Below are 23890 nucleotides of genomic sequence, written 5' to 3' on the forward strand. Positions count from 1 at the left end.
ACTCTCTGAGCTAATCAGCTATCCGGGAGCGCTTGCTAACTAGCCACATGCTGCCAGCTCCCTCCACCTACACCAGTCCAACGTTACAACAGGAGAACCAGCACGTCAGATCCAGGACTCTGCAGGCTGCACCCATCTACAAGCCAGCGGCCGCTCTTTCAATGATGAAGATGTGCACATCCTTGATAGGGAGGAACACTGGTTTGAGTGGGGAGTCAAAGAGGCCATCTATGTGAAGAGGGAACGACCATCTCTGAACCAGGCCTAAGAGTACATCTGTCACCATCTTACAATGCTATGATTGCAAACATTCCCCAATCCTCTGTGTACACTGGCCATTGTAACTCTAGTTAATGGTCATGGCAATTTGCATATGAAACTGGTCGTTGGTTTTGGTCATTAGGCCACTGTATTGTTTATAAGGATGGGGATACCTGCAGTCAGTTTGGACCGAAGAGGCCACTTAGATGAGTGATGAAAAGTTTCTGTCAATAAACGTTGTGTCCAGATGAACTGATTCAACTTCAACTTTCTGTAATTATCACAGTATTCTGTAGCTGCTAACTTTCACAAACACACAAAAACCAAAGAAAAAAATCGTCAAGTTACCAAAAAACAGGCAGACATTGCTGTCAAACCTGATGACAGTATTGAGCTTGGCAGAGTCTACTTCACTCTTTTGAGTAATTTGAAGTAAGCAGCTTTCAGTGGGCTGGGAGCCAGGCCATTCCTTTCTTTTGACTTCATGATATGCAGCCTTTTCACTCACTCCTTTTGCCCTCTGATCTTTTTGTAAGATCACTAATGAGCAATTTGTGGTCAGATTGACCTGCTCTAATTGGCCATGGGAGGCCTGAAGATGGATTGCCTTGCTGGATTTGTTCTTTGTTGGTCAATATGTCATTATGTGCTTCCCTATTTGATGGCAAACGGTGGTGGTTGAGTTTATTATCGAATATTTGTGTGAAATAGGGATAACAGCCGAAATTCAAAAGGAAGACGGTGGGTTTAGAAGGAGGAAATTAGCATTATTACTGTCTTCCTCATAGGCGTTCCCCTCACTCTTTGACATGTTCTTGCTGTCAGAGAGAGAGAGAGAGAGAGAGAGAGAGAGAGAGAGAGAGAGAGAGAGAGAGAGAGAGAGAGAGAGAGAGAGAGAGAGAGAGAGAGAGAGAGAGAGAGAGAGAGAGAGAGAGAGAGAGAGAGAGAGAGAGAGAGAGAGAGAGAGAGAGAGAGAGAGAGAGAGAGAGAGAGAGAGAGAGCTCTTACGAATAAGTAGGTTGCATTGCTGAGTAGTGAGGTAGAACCTGAGTTGATCCTGAAGGGCACGGTTGGGGTCATCGAGTGCCGGGGTGTGTTAAATCTGACAAGCCATGAGAGTAAAACATGCACTGAGCGAAAACAAGAACTTGACAGCAAGCCCCCCCCCACCACTTCCACCCGGACTCCATCCAACCACATCTCCACCTCCACCCCCGCCCCACATCAAACCACCTCTCTCCCCTCTCCTCTGCTCTCATCGACTCCCCTCCCTAGAAATGCACTGGTGTACCTGTAATTCTGTCAAGGTACAGCATGTCCCTGCAGAAGGAGGCACAGGTCTGTGTCGTTTCAGTGGGTCGTATAGACTTTCATGGGTCACCAGACAGATAAGGGTTTGAGTAGAGAGCAGACGGCATGTTAATTATGTCTCCGATGCTTCAGGTTTCAACTGTGTACATAAGTATATGGGCTCGAAACGCTCTCTTGGAGTGCTTTTTGAGTGGCCCTAAATAGAACTAAAGCCAAAAAGTAATATAATGTCGCGCCCTTTGTTGGACAGAACCAGTAATTGATAAGCAGTGAAACTAAAAACCAATCTCTCTTGTTCTGTTGCCTCTTTTACTGTCCTTAATCCTAAATGTCACAGAGGTCTCTGTGTTAAGACATCATCCCTTTTCTTTTATTAGTTTCATTCTCACCAATGAATTATAACTTTCTTCTTTTTTTCTTCTTCTTCAACAAAAACGTTGAAGTCCAGTGACTCAGAGAAGAAGTGCTTTCCTTAAAGAAGATTTAAATCTGGCGTCCGGGTAGTGTAGCGGTCTATTCCGTTGCCTAACAACACAGGGATCACCGGTTCGAATCCCCGTGTTACCTCTGGCTTGGTCAGGCGTCCCTACGGAAACAATTGGCTGTGTCTGCCATGGGAAGCCGAATGTGGGTATGTGTCCTGGACACTGCACTAGTGCCTCCTCGGGGGGAGGGCTAACTGGGAGTAATAGCATGATCCTCCCATGTGCTACGTCCCCCTGGTGAAACTCCTCACTGTCAGGTGAAAAGAAGCGGAGGAGGAGGAGGCATGTGGTAGTCTGCAGCCCTCCCCGGCTCGGCAGGGGGGGGGTGGAACAGCGACCGGGACAGCTTGGAAGAGTGAGGTAACTGGCCGGATACAATTGGGGAGAAAAAGGGGGGGAGGAAAAAACATTGAAATCCAAAAGCGAAGTCCAATGAAGGGTCTCTGAAGCCTTACATCTTTTCTTCTTTTTTTTGTGCAAAGGAATAAAATAAGACCTTGTGTTTTGCGGAGAGCATGAAACCTATGGCTACTTTTGGTTTAATTTGTCTTCTGAGAGAAACGAGTGGAGGCATGTGCACACTGATAGCTGTTGTTATAGTGTACTGTATGGGTGAAAGAAAGCCGTTTCAATACCTTTTTTCCTTGGGATGTAAAGACAGCGATATACATGCTAAAGGTCAGGCTATAACCTTGTGAACACAACAACAGATGTGACTTTATCACAGTCACGCAGTGCATGCTTATGAAAAACTGTGCAGATTTCAGGGTTATCAATGTATGAGTGAGGCAAAATTGACAATTGCCAGAGTGAAACATGGAGATAAGATGGTGCAGCTCTATGCTATACAAACAAAGGCAAGAGTAAGGGATCATGACATCCAGCTCTTACTGGTCCCTGCTGAGATAAAATTAATTATTTTCCATGGAAATGCAATGAATGCCACTGTGCCCCATAGGTCACATTTCACTTTTCAAAGGTGGTGTGGACCTGGATGCAAAGGTCACCTGTCAGAAAGCTTTTACTGTGTCTCTTACCAACCAGTGGCCTGTTTTGAACATGACTGACTAGAACCATAACCTGTACAACATTTACAGCTGGTTTTATAGAGTAACAATGGTGCATGAAATACCAAGAAATTGTTTTGGAGCAGTATAGAATAGAATAGAATACTCTCCATTAGTCATTTTGTACATGCATACAAATGAAATTTATTCTGCATTTAACCCATCCTAGCTTTGTAGCTAGGAGCAGTGGGCAGCTGCCGTGCAGCACCCAGGGACCAACTCCAGTTCTTCTTTCCATTGCCTTGGTCAGGGGCACAGACAGGCATATTGACCCTAACATGCATGTCTTTTTGGTGGTGGGAGGAAACCAGAGCACCCAGAGGAAACCCACACAGACACAGGGAGAACATGTAAACTCCACACAGAAAGGATCTGGAATGGTCTGGGGTTCAAACCCAGGACCTTCTTGCTGTGAGGCAACAGTGCTAACCACTGGGCCACTGTGTATTTCTGTTCAGAAATACAATGCAGTTTGATAATTAACAGTATTTCCCCCCAGACTGTGACAAAATAATTTTATCTGTTCGAGGTAGAGCATGTTTTCCCCAGCAGTGGTGAAGAAATGCGAGTTTACTTGGCGGTCATTCAGATTTGTTAAACAAACTTCCAAACAGCCAGCACCCACTGTGCAAACTACAGCCCCGTACATTTCCGTTTGGTTAAGATAACATATTGTTGAAGCTTTAGGGAATGTTTTATGTTGTCGTTGGGACTAAATACTTGCTTGAATTCAACATATAAGAAAAAAGTAAGCAAATAGCAGGCATCCATGTGTCACATTGGAGATATTGATGTAGTCCATGCCGCTCCATGAAAAATTACTGATCATTCTGTTACATGTTATATTAACCAACCACAACAGATCACTGATGCATAAACTTCTGTTTCACTTTTTCCATGGCTGGATAATTCTATTTATGGACATTACAGTACGGGAGAGGTAATAATAACTGCGTCCAAATATAGAACAGCATTTCAACTTCCTGTGAAATTCCTGCAATGAGTTCCTATCAACAGAGGCTCATTGCTTCTGAAAAAAACCCCTCGGCAGATTAAAAAGCCACAGATGCCCCATGTGGTCCTTTTCACTCTGCACATCCACGCAACTGTGCCCAGCATCTGTCCTTCTTGTCATATTAAAGTAAACTGACACTTTGGCAACACCCTAAAATAAAAACGATGGTAGGTGTTGGGGGGGGGGGGCAAAAAGTGAGAATGGGTAGGAGCTCAGATGGGGCCCCTGCTGCACCCCACCAGTGAAATAATTAGCCCCCGGTTGACGTGGACTCCTCGTGGGATTCCACCGTGACATATTCAAATGAGTATTGGCAGTGGACGACACCAGCTGGGGGCCTCCTACAGGGAGCTACTGTGCTGTGCAGTGTACTGACCACAGACCATAACAAGAGACCCTTAAACTGAGCCAAGGGATGCATTTTAAGCACAGAGCTATTTTGCCGCCCTGCCCAAATGCAGTAAATCCATTATTCCCACCATCAATGGTAGATCTAGCATTCTGGACATGAGCGAGGACGGGTTTGATTCATGTTAAGGATCTTTTCAGGGAGGGGGTTCCCCCTTTTCTCCCCAATTGTACTTGGCCAATTACCTGATTTTCCAAGCTGTCCTGGTTGCTGCTCCACCTCCTCTGCTGAGCTGGGGAGGGCTGCAGACTACCACATGCCTCCTCCGATACATGTGGGGTCACCAACCACTTCTTTTCACCTGACAGTGAGGAGTTTCACCAGGGGGACGTAGCACGTGGGAGGCTCATGCTATTCCCTCCAGTTCCTCCTCCCCCACAAACAGGCAGCCCGACTGACCAGAGGAGGCGCAAGTGCAGTGGCCAGCACACATACTCACATCTGGCTTCCCCCTCCCCACAGACACGGCCAATTGTGTCTGTAGGGACGCCCGACCAAGCCAGAGGTAACACGGGGATTCAAACTGGCGATCCCCGTGTTGGTAAGCAACGGAATAGACCGCTACGCTACCCGGACGCCCTAGGATCTTTTTGGAAAAACGAACGATTTTGTCCTTTCAGCAGATGGTAAAAGATCACTCAATTCCACAGTCACACTTCTTTAGATACCTACAGGTTAGAGACTTCATCAAAAAAACAAAAACAACCTTTTCTTCATTACCAGTTCTGTCATGTAATGACTGGATCAATGAGGGTCTCAGTTGCGATCCATTTGTGAGAGGGTCAGTATCAAGATTATAGATCCAAACTATGGCTGCACCTTCTCTCAACCATATGAAGGAGCATTGGCAGGAAGAGTGTGAAGAAGATATCCCAGACGTGAATTGGCAGTGCTTTATTGAAAGGATTCACTCCTATATATGTATCATGCCTAGTTTACTGAAGTTTAAAGTTTGCCATAGACTCCATTTCTCCAGATCAAGATTCCCTAAAATGTATCATGATACAGATCCAAAATGCCTTAAGTGCCATCAAGCACCAGCAACACATGCTTTGGCCATTTTTGGTCTGCAATTTTTGACACATACTATCAAAATTTCACCAATGAAACAGACCCTGACCCTATGATTGGTACTTTGGTATAACTGCTGAGGTTGTGGAGCTCACAGCATCCCAATCAGATGTCATTGCAGTTTCGTCTTTACTGGCTAGACGACTTATCTTGCTGCATTGGGTGATAGATGTAATGGCCCACCTCAAATTGGATAAGATGAGATATTCCATTGGTGGCTCATGTAAAAAAAAATTTCAAAAAGTGGCAACCCTTTGTAGAGCATGTAAATAACCAAATCTGACCTAGCATTTAAATACCAAACCCTTGCACCCCTGTCCCATCCCATCCCCCTCTCACTTGTTGTCCTTTGTTTTTTTTTCTTCATTGGAAAGTATGTACATTGTCTTTTTTCACAATTTAAACATTAGTCTTTTCTTTGATTTTAACATTTTGACCAATTGGAAACCAGTGTAAAAACCCAATAAAGATCCTTTCGTATATAAACCGAGCCAGGTTGGAGTGCCTAAGGTTGTTTTATAGGTGGCTCTTTGGACAATATTACACCGTATGATTTGATGGAAACAACTGCAAAGTGGGACGCTGGTGTTCTCGGCAGTGATTCACCATAAAGACCCCTTGTCTATCAACCCACCCGCCTATCGACCCAATACCACCATTCATGCACAGCTACATGAGTGACTGTTGCGAATGGAGCACCACATAAGACAGAGGCAAATGGTGTGTGGGGGTGGGGGGTGGGGGTAACCAGACAATATTTAGCCCAATCCTGCATGAGAAATGCAAGTAGCAACCACACCCATATCCATTACAATAAACCATGTTCTGTGTGTGCAAATCCCTCCATGATCCCAGCTGCAATTTGGCAAACCCCCCTCTGGGAGAGCAACAGACTGAGAACCCAGTGTAACTACGGACAGGACCTTTCTCTTTGGCGCAGGAAATATCACCCCCCCCTTTTATTTTTTACAGACGTTATGTGTTTGTGTAAAATTGTGACTTTTGCAATCATGTACTTATCTGATGTTTGCTGAGGCCTTTTTTTGAACGCATGCTCAATAACCCAGGTCATTTGTTGCTGTTTTCCAGCACTGTAAAGGGGAGCTCAGAGGAGAAGAATGTTCTGAGTGCGTCACAGACATTTTAATTTATTACAACTAATAATATTCATATAGTATGAGTAATGACATTTAATCATAATTATCCTGCATCAGGTGACCAAAGCCTTGGCAGCCAGCATAGCTTGTGTGCAAATAGCCCCATCTTGTGGATGCATGATGCAGAAAAACAAACTGATTTTTTTTCTCCTTTTGCAGACAGTTATCTTTATTTAAACCAACAGAGGATATACATGATTGACATAAAAATGGCTCTAAGAATATCTCACTTGAGATTTAAAATAGATCACAACGAGGACTTGCACTGAACTTCACACAATTCTAAATAAAGACAAAGTTTCAGAATAAATAGTAAGTATAACTAACATTTGAACAGAACAGAAGCCTTATTTGCACACAGGAATGACTAAATGAAGAATTGTGCGTCTTTTGCACTTCTGCAGCGGTCTCTGATAACACCAAAGACAAAGTGCACCGTGTTAAGAAGCCACACGGCGGTCCAGACATCACAAGAGGAGTGCTAATAGTGCGAGTTTAAGGCATGTCTGCATTTAGCAGACCAAAGCCGCTGCTTCTGGAGTGTGTTTGGCAGAGGCGTAGTCATTAGTTAACTTCAGTCGATTCCAAGTTAGTTTCTGACTGGCGTGGAGCCTCCTTTGATCGTCTTCTTCAAACGGTGGTAGTTGGGCAGAATCCTCATGAGGAAATCTAGCTGCAGCGTTTGGGACTACAAGAGACCAGACGATTAAAACTTAAAAAGTAGCACCATTGGGTTGTTTATGAATCACATGTACCATATTTTGGCCCAAAAAGAGGTTTATGATAATAACCTCATGAGAAAAAATAAGCACTGATGGCAACAGACCTGCGGCCTTTCAGTCTGTACACGTCTCAGGCGGTTCGTTCCATAGATGACTGTGTTCTCCGGTATGACCTCACATGTCTTAATCTGGCAACACGCCCCAATGATGCAGCCACTGGTCAGGATTACGTTTCTCCCAAGGTCCGCTACAGTTTTGTTTTGTTTTTTTGTCAGCAAAAGAAAATTGACATAATGAAAAAGACAGTAATACAAAGTAAGTGCAAAATTGAAATTTGACCATCATTGAGAGTGCATCATGTTCTCACAGTATCGTGCATGCCAATATTCTACCTTTAGACTCGATCACATTGTGGTCTCCGATTTTCAAAGCTCGAGACACTGGCAGCGTAATTAAGGTGGGGAAAATATTGCATGTATGTAATGATCAACAAATACCGAACAGACGTGGCAAAAGTATGCATCCACATTTTATAACCTTTTTTTCAGTTGATAGTCACTGCAGACTATCTTTAAAGGATACCACATCCAACTTCAAAGACATTGTTGGCCCCAATTATCATGGTCTTGGGCGCAATACCCTTTGTGTCTGGCATGATATTCTCTGGATAACTAAAGATAAAACATTACCGTTACCAGAAGTATTCACCGGGGCAGTTTTGTACATCTGTGGACAGTTTGTGACTACATAGACGTGATGGTGTGTGGTACCGATTGATGATAAGTGCCTGCTCCTCAATCAGATTGCCTTCTCCAATAATAATGGGGCCCGCCTCTGCTATAATTCGTGACTTGGGGTGCACAACTGTCCTCGCACCTGTAAACACAAAAAAGGTCACTGCTGCTCGGAGGCCCCCCCCCCCCCCATTACAACACAGCGAGACAGAATTTAGCCAGTCAGTAAATCTGTATTTACACAGCACATTATAATGCAATGCACAGGAACGTTCACAGATGACAAGGAGGCAATGATGCAAGAAAAACAGAATAAATGAAAAATAAAACGTGTAAACCTTAACAAAGTAGAGTGAATCACATCTCACCAATGGTCACGTCCCCTTTTATTTCACTTTCAACACAGACAACGGCCCCAGCTGCAATTTTGACAGTGCTAAGAAAGACACACACACACAAAAACCCCCCATTAAAAACAAAAATCCAGCGAGGTCGTTTACGTTTCTACATACAATCCTGTATTAGGTCACGTCGCCCAGACCATCACCCAGAATTACATCAATCTTGGGCTCGTCTCTCATCTATTAAGCATCTATTATTAACAGGAATATGTAACTATTATCAGCTGGCTGTCAAACTGGGTGTTGCCATCGGTTACTTTTGCCAAACAAAAGAAGAGACGTGTATTGTGCCTGCCAGCTGACACTGTCCAATGATGGAGGTAAAATGCTAAGATTCGCCGGCTCGCACCGAGCAAAAGTGAAATTACGGGTTTCACATTACCTTTTCAGCGCATTTTGCTTGTTGACGTCTGCCATCCTTCCAGCCCGTATCGCCGGTTGATTATTTCGTCCTGGTTAGGTTGAAAAGCGCACGCGCAGGCTTGATTGGTTTGGTCTGGAGGTTCCGTGATACTCTGCTGCGCTCTGCTGGGATGTCAGCTGTACTGCAAGGAAGTCCGACCAAAAAGTAAAAAAAAAAATCCTGATTGAAACGGACTATATCGGCGGTTATAATAATAATAATAATAATAATAAATAAATCTTATATAGCGCTTTTCTAGCACTCAAAGTCGCTTTACAATAAATGGAGTGAAACAAGACGACGGATGAACATAACACAGACATACAGGGGTGGATGGGAAGGGGGGCTACGAGAGGGAGAAGCGGAAGCCACACACAACGCCAGCAGTTCTCCATCAGGTCCTCAAGTACCGCCAGTCCTATTGGTTTATCTGTTTTGTCAGGTACTAGTTCATCACATTCATCTCTTGTTCCAGTTGTTTCAGTCTCCAATCGGGAAGGTTTTACACCTGGAGCAACAGGTGGATGTAATGAATTACCAGGCAGAATAGAAAACCAGCAGTACTGGTGGTACCTGAGGACCTGACTTGGAACCACTGGACTGCACATTTCATTCTGCCTTCATATTCATCTTTGCTATTTCTGTTATGTAGCGGCACCCTGGCACAGTGGTTAGCGTGGTTGCCTCACAGCAAGAAGGTCCTGGGTTTGAGCGCCAGGGTAGTCCAACCTTGAGGGTCGTCCCAGGTCATCCTCTGTGTGGAGTTTGCATGTTCTCCCCGTGTCTGCGTGGGTTTCCTCCCACAGTCCAAAGACATGTAAGTCAGGTGAATCGGCCGTACTTAATTGTCCCAAGGTGTGAATGTGTGTGTGTATGTGTGTGTGTGTGTGTGTGTGTCGGCCCTGTGTGATGGTCTGACGACATGTCTAGGGTGTCTCCCCGCCTGCCGCCCAATGACTGCTGGGATAGGCTCCAGCATCCCTGCGACGCTGAGCAGGATAAGCGGTTCTGATAATGGATGGATGGATGGATATTTCTGTTATGCTTGTGTGCACTTAGAAGTAAACATTCATATTCCTTCCATATTTTGCTTCATAATGATATTCCTCCATACACATAGCCTTAGTTTGTCAATACAGGTTAATACTTAGCAAACTAATATCTTTAAAAAAAACTGCAATTTTTGTACTTAAGCAACCCTATCTTTATGGTCACTGGTCTAATGGCACCCTCCAGTCTGCAGCCGCAGTAAGATATACAGCCATGCTAACTACGATAAACAAAAATACCAGTTTTCTTTCTGTCAAAGCTCATTTTGGTTTCATTAGTTAACACAAGTCCACATTAGGAAAAAAAACAAACAAACAGGGCCAAACATAATTTATGTGGGGTTGCTATCCATTTACATCTAATTTTGTGCAGTTTAAAAACCTGCATGTGTTTAGTCTTGCTTTGCTTTTCGTGCAGTACCGCCATGTCTCCTTTGGGGTGCAACCACTGCCGCTGGATGGGAGCAGACATACCCCACTGTCTCCTACTGTCTGATTAGAATTTACCATTAATTATTCATGGCTCAGGACCCAGTCACTGGAATATGTATTTGGAAAAGTAACTGGGGAGTGTGTGTGTGTGTGTGTGTGTGTGTGTGTGTGTGTGTGTGTGTGTGTGTGCGTGTGTGTGTGCACGTGTGTCTCAGAGGGTTGTCGCTCAATTATAATTCCAATCATAGCTATTACAGGGACAGCCTATGCTCTACGTCTTATCACTATATATATATATATATATATATATATATATATATATACACACTATCTGTCTAAACGTCATCTCCTGGTAATATGACAGGCTTCACACATAAATTTGTTTTTCAAGATTGGAATGGTTGATACTGGTGGGAGGGGGTCACGCTGGGATGCCTACCAGTCATGATATGGATTTTGGTTTTTGTTTTGTTGTTTGTTGATCCTGTTTCAGTATTCTAACTTCACCCATTTGGTTCCTGCTGTGTTTGGCTATTCGACTGCATAGGTCTACCATATGCACATTTGCAGACTTACACCAATAGATGCAAAGAGAAGAGAAAAAGATAACATAAAAATCATACTGTGGGATGAAATATAGTGAAATAGCGATAAGGCTAAATATAATCAAACAGTATTTGTATAGCACATCTGTACACCAAAATGCAATGTGCTTTAGTTAAAGTGGACACATTAAATAAAACAGACATAAAAGAATAATTCATCAAAAATATTTCCTTAGTAAAATAGAAAAGAAGTTATGAAAACAGAATTTAATTTATTAAAATAACATTGGTCATGTCATTATGTTGGAAATGTAATTGTATCAAAATAGATTAGCAGATTATAACGCTCCCATTATATTCGCGGTCGCTTGCAGTTTGTGTTTCGGCCAGCAGGTGGCATGTGTTGAGATCGCTTTGGGTCCCAATGAAAATAAGCGCATAAATTATGAAATTCTTGATGTTTGAGATTTCTCCAATCAAAACAGGGACGCTTTTTTTAATTTAAAGGGGCTGCCTTGACAGTAGAGGTCTACGGGGTAAACGTATCTGGACGTGGGTGTTGCACCATAAATATGATTAAATATCTCAGAATATGGCGATCCCTGAATTTTGTTGCTCACTTCTCGGGAACATCCGGTTTCCGTCGTTCGGAAAAGAAGCGTGTAGGTGTGTTCTCAGAGATGCTTACGTTGCATGGCAGTGAACATGTCCACCAGGGCTGGTGGAAGAGCTTCTCATGATCTCGCCCTCATGGTTTGCGCTCGGAGCCCGGAGTGCCGTTTGTTTATTCCCTTCTCTTCCTCCTCCTCCTCCTCCTCCTCCTCCTCCTCCTCCCCCCTCCGGACCGTTCTCAACCACTGGACAGTCGATATATAGTCAGATTTCGCCATCAAAAGTGTTTTCCAACTTCGACTCCGACCGAGACAGCCTGGTGCTGTGATGTGTGCAGCTGTCAAACGCATTTCTCCGACTTTTGTTGGAGGAGGAGGAGGAGGAAGAGGGGGAGGAGGAGGAGGGCGGATCGAAACTGCTGCCGTGATGAAAAGTGAGAATGGGAACAAATGTCCGATCCGAAATCTGACTTGTTTCTCAAAACGGCCTGCCACAAAATTCTCGTTTTGCAGTGTTTGTACCGTTTTTTCCCCCAAATGGGATTGAAGAGGCGCCACTGGCTCATATGAAGGACTGACATTGGTGCGTAAAAAACTTGCCTCAAGTTGGGATTTTTCTTTGTGTGTGTGTTTTTTTTAAGGAAATATGCTAACGGTTGGATGAAACTGTAACATGGAGCAGTCGACAACCCTTGACATAGAGGCTCTGAAGGTAAGAAAATACGATTGTGCGGCTGAAATGATCAGAGATATCTCTCTTTTTATTGGTGAAGTCTCCTATGGCTTGACACAACAACAGAAAAAAATGGATGTCTGATTCTGCAACAGGCAACTTAAGGTTTGAGAGTCGTCATCGAAATGCTCTGAATTCGCCTGATAGCTTGCTGGGCCTGTAAAGTTTGGAAGCATGTTGGAGATGGTCGTCTGAAGAGTGTGTGTGTGTGTGGCATTTCTATGCACAAAGTTAATTCCGGTGACATTAACTGGTCGCAGCCGTTTGAAGCGAGATACCAGGCCATGTGACTAGCGGTGGTATTGTTGTAGCTGTGCCGTAAAAACACCCCCTGCAACAGGTGCACCGGTAGCGTGTCCGTCCCACTGCCGGGGATAAATGCCTCAATACCGATCAAAGACAGATTCAAACACGTGTTCTCTCTCGCTCGCTCGCTCTCTCGCTCGCTCTCTGTGGGCTGCAGGTTTGCACAAGTTGAAGCCTGCATAACTTGCACACAGTGCTAAACCTTGTGTGATGATTCCTAAATATTACTAATCCGCGCTCACGGGAGACCCGAAAAGGTTGGGGTTTTTTTTTTAAAGAATAAGCGTCGGCAGATTTGCGGAGTGCACACGAATTCACCTTATCTGCCCACTGCGTAAATCCTCCGTGCGTCATAAAAACGACGGTTCAGGGTGATGTGATCGCGTTTGAATATACTCTGCCTGCCTGCATGGGTCTCATTAGCATTCCGGTCTTGGAAGGGGGGGTGGGGGGGAGTAGTCACCTCTAGATACAGTAAAGCATCTTTCTCTGGGTGCTGCAGTGCAAAGGAAAATCAGTGTCAGTGTCCTACCCAGCATCCTCCTCCCCCCCCACTGTATCATAGCACTGCCCGTCCATGCCCTTTGCACAGTTGTTGTTTGTGCGTGGGCATTTCGGGATGCAGTTTTTTTGGCTATGGATTAAAAACATGAAAAGTAATTCCAGTAAGCAGTTTCTTATTCGAGTGGCACTTTCCATTCACTATATTGCTTGTTACATAATTTTCCTTTCTAGCTTCTTCTTTTTTTTGCGCTGCATTCTCACATTTAGTGTAAGTTTGAAACTAAAGGATGTTAATCAGTGTGACAGTGTTAATGTATGTGGTAGGCTTCATTACTTGGACTATATATATATACATATCTATATATATATATATATATGAGGATGTTTTGAAATGCCTTTTTTTTTCATTATTGTTGCAAAAGCTTTAACGTGTCTGGCACTTGCCCTGTGTGTTCGACCGGTGAATGCAAATGAAGTCCACGGGGTGCTGTCCAAAATGGCCCCGTTGGCTCTCAAAGGATTTGCTAAGGGATTAGGAAGGAAAGCTAGTGTACTGTGGCGAGGAGTCTGTCAGTTTACATCAGCATTTTGCCGTCTTTTCGACGCCATCATCAGTGGGAGAGGAACCGGTAGAGCTGCAAACGCTGGCGGGGGGGGGGGGGGCGGCCTCGCCTCGCCTCGCCTGATTCACATCGTTAATAAACTCGTGAAGAGTTTGTAAGTCAAAGCCCCCTATTCTGTTCACTGGACAGTTTGTCAGAGTGCATTTGCATCCACATTTTTGGAGCAGATGAGCTTGTCTCTAAAAGTAATAGCGCTGAGAGATCAGCTGCCGCTAACCCAATGAAAACTCTCTTTTTGAAAAAAAAAAAGCTCATCAAATAACTTTGGCCGACGACGTCCAGACGATGCACAGAGAAGTCTTGCAGGCATGCCGCTCTGACTGAACCGCTCTGACCTTTCTTTGTGGCGACCTCATTGAAAATCTTTCATCTCTCTCGGTCTCATACATAGGTTATCTTTTCTCTGCTAGCACGAGAGGAAAGGGCTTCGCCATCAATTGACAAAGAAAGGGCAACTATACCAGAGGGGGGGAGAAAATCAAAGCACAGACAGACAGGCTCTCGTCCTATTGTCAGCCCACAGAACTGACGCAGCCACCGAAATTGGATATCCATTTTCCAGCCAACTGACTACTGGTAACACCCTTTCTCACATGTGTGTGCACCTTTCATCAACAAAAATGTAGTTGTTTGTGTTATACATCCATCCAGTTGTTGTGCTGCTTCTCTCTCTCTCTCTCTCTCTCTCTCTCTCTCTCTCTCTCTCTCTCTCTCTCTCTCTCTCTTTCTCTCTCTCTCTCTCTCTTTGATTTTGACCTTTTGACCTTTTTTGGGGGGTTGGAAATGATGAACAGGCATTAGAGGTGCACTGATACCGATATCAGATAGCAGGATAAAATGGAGTATTGGTACCAGAGATTTTACCCAAGACTATAGGCGGCACGGTGGCCCAGTGGTTAGCGCTGCCACCTCACAGCAAGAAGGTCCTGGGTTCGAACCCCAGGGTTGTCCACCCTTGGGGGTCATCCCAGGTTGTCCTCTGTGTGAAGTTTTCATGTTCTCCCCGTGTCTGCGGTGGGGTTTCTCCGGGTGCTCCGACTTCCTCCACCATCAGAAGAAACATGCATGTTAGGGTTGATACTCCCGTCTGTGCCCCTGACCAAGGCAATGGGAAAAGAACTGGAGTTGGTTCCCGGGCGCAGCATGAAGGCGGCAGCCCGCTGCTCCTAGCTACACAGATCACAGCTAGGATGGATTAATTTGCAGTAAATGAATTTCCCCAAGGGGATTAATAAGGGAAACTTAAAACTAAAATGTGATACCAAAAGCCATTTGAGTAACTTATTATGAACAAAAGCAAAATGGCATGACTGCATTTGTGGCACACGGAAGCCTGTATTTCTTTAACGGTGGAACAAAAAAACTGATTCTGTTTGAATTATTTTGCAGATTTTCCTCAAACTAATGGTCTAAGTCTGCACTGTACAGCAAAATTAATGGATTGGATTGGTACTTGGTGTCAGCCAATACTTAAAAAATTCCTATCGGACTCAATATCAGCAATGAAAACGTGATTATCCTTGATGGGCATACATCCATAGATTCAGCAGAAGTACAGTAGAATCGGTTCTTTAATTCAACTTTGATTGTGTCCGTTCAACTTCCCCATTGTGCCCTCAGCTACAGATGGAAGGCTATTGTGTGGCGTTCCCATTCAGAGGGAATGCATGATGGATGAGGAGCAGGAGCATCCAGTCATTAGTGTATCTCAGATGTTTTCTTACCTCCAGCTGAGGAGGTCTTGAGGGACAGTTTTGGCATCACGGAGCGAGGCAGTGTCAGCCGATATCACTGATTACTATCATCAGGCATTAATAACGTCTCATTTTCTTTCATTAGGAGCCTCTCCCCTGCATTCTGCTGCCTCTGCACCGCATCACTGTTTGATCAAAACAGCATGTAGAATATCTACGCTAATTGGTGAAGATGAGGCACACTGGCATAGAGAAGGGGTTGCTGGGTAATTGCTAGCCTAGGATGGATCCAGCTGTAACATACGTTGCCAAAGCTTGGAGGACACCCCTCCTCCCCCAGCCTCAAAAAATGAAAAATAAAACTCACAGTCTCCATTTCAGGAGGATAGATGAAGTACCTAAGGCTGGACAATAAGTCAGTGTTATCATTTATCATCTTCCGGCGGTATTGTATCAGGATGTAATTCAGATATTGTCATGATACACAATTTTGTGGTCTAAATTGGTGTTAACGAGAATCGTTTGCGCTGTAAAAATGGCGTGTCAAATTTGAGACGAAACGCAGCAAATCCAAGGAGAAAACCCCCAAAACAAGCAAAATATTCTGCCAATGCAGTAAGATATCTCAATTAAATAATATTGCTTGAAACAAGATAAATATTCTCAAATCATGATTGAAAATCTTCCATAGTTCTTGACAAGTAAATGACTCTTGGAACAAGATAAGATAATTTTGTGTGGTTTAAGACTGTAAGACTTGTTCTGATACACAGTCTTTGCAGTGCATCTAAAAAAAAATCACAAAACGAGGGGTGAAATTGTAAAGGGAGTATGATATAAAAGTTAGTTTTGGTTTGATGTTATACTTGACATTACCCACTAAGCAATTTTGTGTTGCTTAAACCTCTAAAAGGCGTCTAAATGGTTTGCACCCGCATCGTCTAAACTAAAACCGAGCTAAAATTAGTAAAGAAGTTGAAGTCTTGTCGATGTGTAAACCTCTTAGCGGGAAAATGAGGGGCGTCCGGGTAGCGTAGTGGTCTATTCCATTGCATACCAACACAGGGATCGCCGGTTCGAATCCCTGTGTTACCTCCGGCTTGGTCGGGCGTCTCTACAGACGTAATTGGCCTTGTCTGCGGATGGGAAGCCGGATGTGGGTATGTGTCCTGATAGCTGCACTAGCGCCTCTTCTGGTCAGTCGGGCGCCTGTTCGGTGGGGAGGGGGAACTAGGGAGAATAACGTGATCCTCCCACATGCTACGTCCCCCTGGTGAAACTCCTCACTGTCGGGTGAAAAGAAGCGGCTGGCGACTCCACATGTATTGCAGGAGGTGTGTGGTAGTCAGTAGCGCCCCCCAGATCGGCAGAGGGGGGTGGAGCAGCGACCGGGGTGGCTCAGAAGAATGGGGTAATTGGTCAGATACAATTGGGGAGGGGAAAAAAAGGGGGGGGAGCTAAATAGCAACTACTAAAACAACAGCAATTACAAGTATTCTAGCACAATATATGGACTTGCATTGTGTTTCTTAGACAGTTAAAGTTGTTTCAGCAATGCATGGTAATAATTGATCAAACAGTTTGTTCTAAAAACGTGCCACATTTAGCACTTTTTAGCACATTTTAGATTTATCCTGAGCTAGGTGGAAGCTAACGTTAGCCGCTACGTTGATATCGGGTCTGGATACTGCATAATTAATGCGATGTGATGAACCTCAGCTGTATTCTAAAATGTATAGTATTTATGCCCAGGTAAGCAGATGTCATGCTGTATATCAGTATGGTGTAAACTCTCCTGTAATAATCTTGATTATAACACTTTGCATATCGCCTAGAACGAGAAGTGCCCCCATTAAAAGAAAAGTTTGGTTCTGTTGCAAATCTGCAAACACTCTTGACACATTACATAATCTGCCATAAAAGATGTGTTTTTTTTTTATAGCTCTTTTCACTTGAAGATGCATGGTGCTCCGAAGATGGTGCCCTATAAATAAGAGTGGCGTGTAATCAGGACTTTGCAAATAGGCGGTAAAAACGATCCATAGCTTCAGAGTGGGTCTCAGACTTCTCTGCTGCGGTCGATGTGTTGATGGTCCCCCTGAAACCGTTTGAATATGTCTGATGATGTCATTATGGTAAGATCTGAGCGCTTTGTGCCCGAGCAGGCCTCTGTAAACACAGGATGGCGTACGCTCAGAATAACTGTCGTCCCAGCATATGTGTTCTGATATATACGAGTGTCTGAGCGTCTGTCAGAGACTAAGGTTCCCCTTGACAAAATGCATATTGTTCAGTTTTACTGTTTTCAGGGGTCTGTTGTGTTTTTATTCATGCTATCTGGTCCTTGTTCCTGTGGTTGTTCATCAGTCTGTAGTTGATTATCAGCGTCCACGGTTTTCGAATTTCCGCCACGAAAAAGGAAAAACTCCGAGAGGAAAGGCAAGCTGTTGCTGTCTTCGTTAGAGATGTTGCAGCTACATGGGACATGTTAGTGAATATTGAGTTGTTTGTGGGAGTTGGGCGCCGCAGCTGTGAATGGCATTTTGAAATGATCAACAGACAAAACACCGACAGTCTCACTGTGCACTGTCTGTTTACTGTGTACATAACCAACCTTCAGGAGGCGTTATTCGGACGGGGTAATATATGCATTACAACTCTGCAAAAGAAACCGCAGAGTTCAACAGTGCTGAGAACAGTGGGCTGGCACGGAAATAGGAAGATAGGAAGTGCTGTAAGTTTTAGTTTCCCCTAGCAACAGAGGATTGAAAATAGTCTGGGGTTGCCCTGATCTGGCATAGCTGTCAGCCAAAACTTAAGTCTTGAGTCTTTTTTTGGGGAGGGGGGGGGGGTTATACAGTGATTTCATACCCTTCACATATTCCAACTGTTTGTAGAGATGTCCGAATCAATTCAAGAGGGTTTCGAGCACTCAGCATTGGTCGACACAGCACAAACTAAGGTTGAACGATATTGCAAAAGAATCGAAATTACGATATTTTGCTTTTTTTATTTGAGAGCCCCTTTGACATTGTATTCTTACAATGAATGTTGTTCTCTGCATTTAACCCATCCTATTGAATAGGAGCAGTGGGCAGCTGCAGGACCTGGGGGACCAACTCCAGTTCTTCTCTCCGTTGCCTTGCTCAGGGGCACACACAGGAGTATTAACCCTAACATGCATGTCTTTTTGAAATTGGGAGGAAACCTGAGCACCCAGAGGAAACCCAGGCAAACACGGGGGGGAACATGCAAACTCCACACGGAAAGGACCTGGGACGGGCTGGGGGTTCGAACCCACGACCTTCTTGCTGTGAGGCAACAGTGCTAACCACTGGGCCGCCGTGCTGCCCTGATATCTATTGTGGTATCTATTGCAATATTAAGTAAAATAGAGAATACACAATATGCAGATTTTAACTTAATGGGTCTCATTTGGAAAGATTTTATCGCTCCATCAATGATGAGGGTGATTTTAGAGAGGGAAATGAGGCAGCTGTTCATTATTCTGGTTGACTCAACGTGACTCCGTTGTATTCAGATAATACTCAACCATCAATCCAGGCTAGTCCATTATCAATACAGTGATTACTATGCACCTTGCTAATAGTCAAAGAAGGCAGCTCATCTGTGAATGAGAGAAAGAAGGATGGTGTCTCGAAAGGATTCAGGTGATTACAAGAGGCTTCATAGCACTCTCTTTATGAAGAATGATCATGACTGGTCATATATGCTGTGACCATGATGCCATTAAATCAGACTAAATTACGTTATTTGTCAGGTGGACTACCTTTTTCCTTCAAAGCTTAGTCACAAAAATACAAAACTTTCTAGCGTTTGATTTCTATCAAGCAGTTCATTAGGAAGGACCACACCATCAGCAAGATGCGAAAAGATTGATGTGCGTAGTTCTTGTAGTTCCTCCGCTTGCTGACTGCGTTCTGGGAGGCTATCCGCCCTAGCACCCAGGCAACGACGGACCCCTCAGGACCCTGCAAAGAGGAGGACGGAGAGGAAGAGACGGAGAGAAATAGGATAGGGGGTGCAGAACACGAGAGCGGAAGAGCAGGAGAGGGTTAGGTGGGTATTTATAGGAATCCCAAAGAGGTGTGGTTGAGAGTTGTGGTCCTGCACCTGAAACTTCACTAAATGAGCGTCAATAAAACAAGTTTTAACAAAACATGTGGGTGGACCCAGTCTGCCTCACTTTGCACCCTTTGCAAAGTGACTCGTGCAAAGGAGTGCAGTGAGATGTCAACGCTGACACGATGTATGTCGATGTTCAACACCGAGTCAAAAAGGCTTCAGTGTGTAGTTTTATTTTACACCAAATGCACAAGCTACAGGCTGCCAATACATACATGTATACAATACACCAGTTTGTGCAGTGTAAACCTTGTAACACCAGTTGTTTTGTGCTGGGGAAGTTTTTTTTCCATTGCGAGGACAACTTCAGAGACCCGGTTCCTGAAGTTAATAGTTTGCTTACCAGCCTCACTGCACTCGTGGCTTCCCCGACACAACGCCTTCGGCCCTCAGCTGTATCGGTAGCTAAATTGGAACCGCTGACATTTCTAGACCAGCGATATGGGTCATTTGTGTTTGCTGCAAAGTCACAACATCCATCTGTGGGAAATCTGCCACTACTGGCAGGCAAGGCCAACACTGTCGTTCCAGGAACCCCCTCACCCACCCCCACCCCCCCCAAAAAAATGGAATCACACTGTGGTAGTCTTAGTAGTGGATGTATTGAAGTCGTTGAAAATTCGTGTCAGGTTTTGTCTGAACCAGCAGCCAACACTGTGATTGCTTTGTTTGTCAGTGAAGTTCACCGTTCGCTCTGGCACCTCTGTGTCCACAGGCACAACAACAGGTTGAAGTACCGAAAACTTTCAGCACAAAACATGTCGGCAGGCTGGTGAATTGTGGCCCAGGGAAATCTCACCAAACAAGTTAATAAAGAAACACTGGCCCAAAATGTATTCACATTACCTTGCAGTTTGCATTAAAATTCAGATTTGGTGGACGTCCGGGTGGCGTGGCAGTCTATTGCGTTGCCTACCAACACGGGGATCGGCGATTCGAATCCCTGTGTTACTTCCGGCTTGGTCGGGCATCCCTACAGACACAATCGGCCGTGTCTGCGGGTGGGAAGCCGATGTGGGTATGTGTCCTGGTCGCTGCACTAGCGCCTCCTCCAGTCGGTCAGGGCACCTGTTCGGGGGGGAACTGGGGAGAACAGCGTGATCCTCCCACGTACTACGTACCCCTGGCGAAACTCCTCACTGTCACGTGGGGGGACGTTTTCACTGTCAGGTGAAAAGTGACTGGCGACTCCCCATGTATCGGAGGAGACATGCGGTAGTCTGCAGCCCTCCCCGGATTGGCAGAGGGGGTGGAGTGGCGGCCAGGACGGCCCAGAAGAGTGGGGTCGGAATGAAAAGGGGGGGGGACCCCAACATTTTTTTTTTTCAGATTTGGTCTTTTTTATTTATATGTCTCAGTTTGGTCAGTTGGTCAGTCCTTTATGATGTGATTAAGATTCAGGTCAGAGCTCACCGTGTGCATTAGGTACCCTTTCAATCGGCCTATAGATTTGGGGGTTTTTAAACGACGGCTATATGCAAAGCCAAGTGTTCGTTTGGTGCCTGCTAAACAATGCTGCCAACGGAGAAGTGTTCATTAACTGGGAGAGCAGATATTTCTGTTGATTTCTGGAGCTCGTGTGCTTATTTCTCCAGCTAGCCTTTGATCTGATGACAAGCGATCTCACACAGTCTCAAAAGCCTACAGTCAGTATGAATGTGCTTTGGAAATCAATCCCTAAATCATATCTACAACAAATATTGATTTGCTGGAACAAAGAAACACCTCACGTTGGCTGTAGCGCAGTTCGCAGCAAACGGTCCCGCTCCTGTCGTGCTGTGTGTGACAGTTGCATGTTCTTCCCATGTGAATGCAGGTTTCCTGCAGGTTTCCTCCTGTGGTCCCGTGTCATGTGAACTGGAGACTCTAATTTGCCCACAGGTATGAGAGGGAGCAGGAGTGAGTTTCAGGCTGTGTGTTGGACTGGCATCCTGCCCAGGGTGTTTTTCTGCCTTCTGGCTATACTTCAATTGGATCCAACCCCCTGTAGCCCAAAAAAAACTAGGTATTGGATAAAGAAAATGGCTGGAATGATGGATTGGATATTTCACTGTGTCCTTACTAAATTAATGCAGTATAGAATATAAGAATAGGGCTGGGCAATAATTCAGTATTATCATTGATTGTTTTCAGTGGTGTCAGATTGGAATGAAATTTGGATATTGTCATATTAAGCTACACCATTTTGCTGCCTAAATTAATGGTGATGAGAATATACTACCTAACATTTCTTGCTAAATGAGGTATGTAATATTTCAAGGAGTGTTATTTGAAAACATCAAACTACATTACCAAACAGTTCAATGTGATGAACCTTCTTGTATGTAGTGCAGATATTGTGATATATATTGATAATGTGTTAAATTCCCTATGATAATTGTGATAATATACTGTACTGTACATTGTACATTTACTGGTATGCTCTGTCATGTCCATCTACCTCAGGCATCTGTGTAAGTAACCTGTTAACATCTATTTCAGCATCTCTGATATATTCTCTGCACCATTGCAATTTATCAGCTCTTATTTTGCCCATATATAGTTAATCCTTATGTATATATCTGAAGATTGTTGTGTTGTAGTGTTGTTATTCTATGTTAAATACACTGAGAGAGCCATGAAACCGGAGTCAAATTCCATGTAGTGCAAACCTACACGGCCAATAATCATGAGTTTGATTCTGATAAGATGACAGGTTTCATGCTGCCTCCCTACATGTTTTTTTCTTTTTCTTGCTGGTCCCATAGTCCCACCCAGGTGCGGTATAGGAATTCTGCCACTATCTGAGCTGAGGTCAGGTACTTTTGCACCTCCATGAAAAAGTCATCAGCTGAAGGAGATGGGGGATCTCTGCCCTGCCAGTCTTAATGAGGGCCCGCCAGGAAAACATAGAAACTAATAACTCCTGACATCAGTACTCTATGCTAATGACCTATTAGCTATGAATAAAGCATGTGAGGTATGGATTTGGATCTCACCGAAGATCCCTTTGGGGTAAGCTATAGCGATGTGCAGCTGTGTATGCATGGCAGCTGTGTATGCATGAGCCTCCCGTGTCAAAATTTCATAGTCGGGATTAAAGTGTTTGATGCTCGCACTGTTGATAAACAGTTGGCTCCCGCAGAGACAAGAGAAACCAAAATACCCAGAAACTGAGAAAACAAGAAAAAAGTCTCTGGTATGAACGCTCGGCTCTGTCCATTCCTCAATTGCCAGGCAGCGGATGAACCGGGCCTCCGAATGTGCCGCTGGGCACTCGGCTTTATTCATTAGCCATGCAAGAGTGTGCGAAGAAGGGCAAAGCACGAATTCATCCATAGATAAAAAGAAAGGTGTTCACAGCTCGGCAAGCCTCGCAGCCTGTGATGGTGAGTTACACCCTGTCAACCTGCGGTCACAACCGGCTGGACAATAACACCTGCTGACACCCGGCTGGATGCTCACACCTGACATTCATCATCCCCTCTGATCTGAGATCAGAGCTCACGTGTAGTTGGTTTTGGAGAGCTGCCAGGTTTTGGGTCCAAAGTCAAGTGTAGGCATTGAAATGACTCATCACAAATTCAACCTCCTCTCTTCATTACCATTGACTGGAAGAAACGGACCAGTAAATTTGTTTATGACACAAAATTTAATATATGAGGAACGTGCTCGAAAGATGCTCTCCCATCAAGGTTGGCATAAACAAGCCCATGGGCTGATTTGATTTTATATCCTGCCTTAAGCAACACTCTCCATCAAGTTCGTATAATTTGTTGGTCCAGAATTCCCGAAAGCTTGCCCAGACACAGTTAGCGCTAACTGGATGCGAAATAATTTCCTTTTTTTTTTTTAAAGGTTGATGGGCGAGAGGGTTCACAAGAACTCGGTGTAGAGGGCGAATAAAACAGGAAGTTGTCACTCACGGTGACATTTTTGTTGTTGTTGTTGCTGCTGCTGCGAACACCGGGATTCATTTCGATAATGTCAATATTTAATTAGCGCTAGGGGACCAAGCTGTGTCACGCGTTGTTATTAAATCCATACAGTTGACCTTTCAGGAGGAAGTGGCCCGTCCATACATGCTTATGACATCCAGAAATGTCAAGAACATACACGTCCGTTCACTGATGTAAAAAGGAAGAGGCGACATGCTTTTCAAGAGCTTTGGTTTTTTGGGTTCCTTGCGGCCTTCAAGGGCCTGCTTTTATTTTCACATCTCATTTCACTTG

The 23890-nt window shown here is 44.4% G+C and overlaps 2 protein-coding genes across 4 annotated transcripts in view; one reads left to right on the forward strand and one right to left on the reverse strand.

The window, feature by feature from the left end:
- Positions 1–6929: 6929 nt before the first annotated feature.
- LOC130130789 (dynactin subunit 6-like) lies at positions 6930–11821 on the reverse strand. 2 transcript variants are annotated; one of them, XM_056300618.1, is made up of 8 exons: positions 11751–11821; positions 9016–9178; positions 8601–8668; positions 8269–8374; positions 8081–8169; positions 7891–7938; positions 7603–7745; positions 6930–7464 (listed from the first exon to the last, which is right to left on the reverse strand). In XM_056300618.1, the coding sequence occupies exons 2-8, from the start codon at positions 9048–9050 to the stop codon at positions 7366–7368; spliced, it is 588 nt and encodes a 195-aa protein (XP_056156593.1). In that variant the 5' UTR covers positions 9051–9178; positions 11751–11821; the 3' UTR covers positions 6930–7365. The 2 variants fall into 2 exon arrangements, with proteins under 2 accessions (XP_056156593.1, XP_056156594.1); XM_056300619.1 differs by having other exon boundaries at positions 9016–9173; positions 11751–11789.
- Positions 11822–11989: 168 nt separating this feature from the next.
- The window catches only part of LOC130130674 (zeta-sarcoglycan-like), a 49264-nt gene continuing 37363 nt past the window's right edge, over positions 11990–23890 (forward strand). The window contains exon 1 of one of the 2 annotated variants that reach the window (XM_056300447.1): positions 11990–12385. In XM_056300447.1, coding sequence (XP_056156422.1) covers positions 12347–12385 — 39 coding nt within the window. In that variant the 5' untranslated portion in view covers positions 11990–12346. The remainder of the gene's footprint in view (positions 12386–23890) is intronic. The other variant, XM_056300448.1, reaches the window with a different exon arrangement.

This window comes from Lampris incognitus, chromosome 20, assembly GCF_029633865.1.
Source record: "Lampris incognitus isolate fLamInc1 chromosome 20, fLamInc1.hap2, whole genome shotgun sequence".
Classification (NCBI taxonomy): Eukaryota; Metazoa; Chordata; class Actinopteri; order Lampriformes; family Lampridae; genus Lampris; species Lampris incognitus.

Coding starts and splice junctions, on each gene's coding strand:
- LOC130130789 (XM_056300618.1), bottom strand. CDS start 9,050: ATGGCAGACGTCAACAAGCAAAATGCGCTGAAAAG. Junction 8,669..9,015: donor AAGCAAAATGCGCTGAAAAG/GTAATGTGAAAC, acceptor TGTCTTTCTTAG/CACTGTCAAAATTGCAGCTG. Junction 8,375..8,600: donor AAAAGGGGACGTGACCATTG/GTGAGATGTGAT, acceptor TTGTGTTTACAG/GTGCGAGGACAGTTGTGCAC.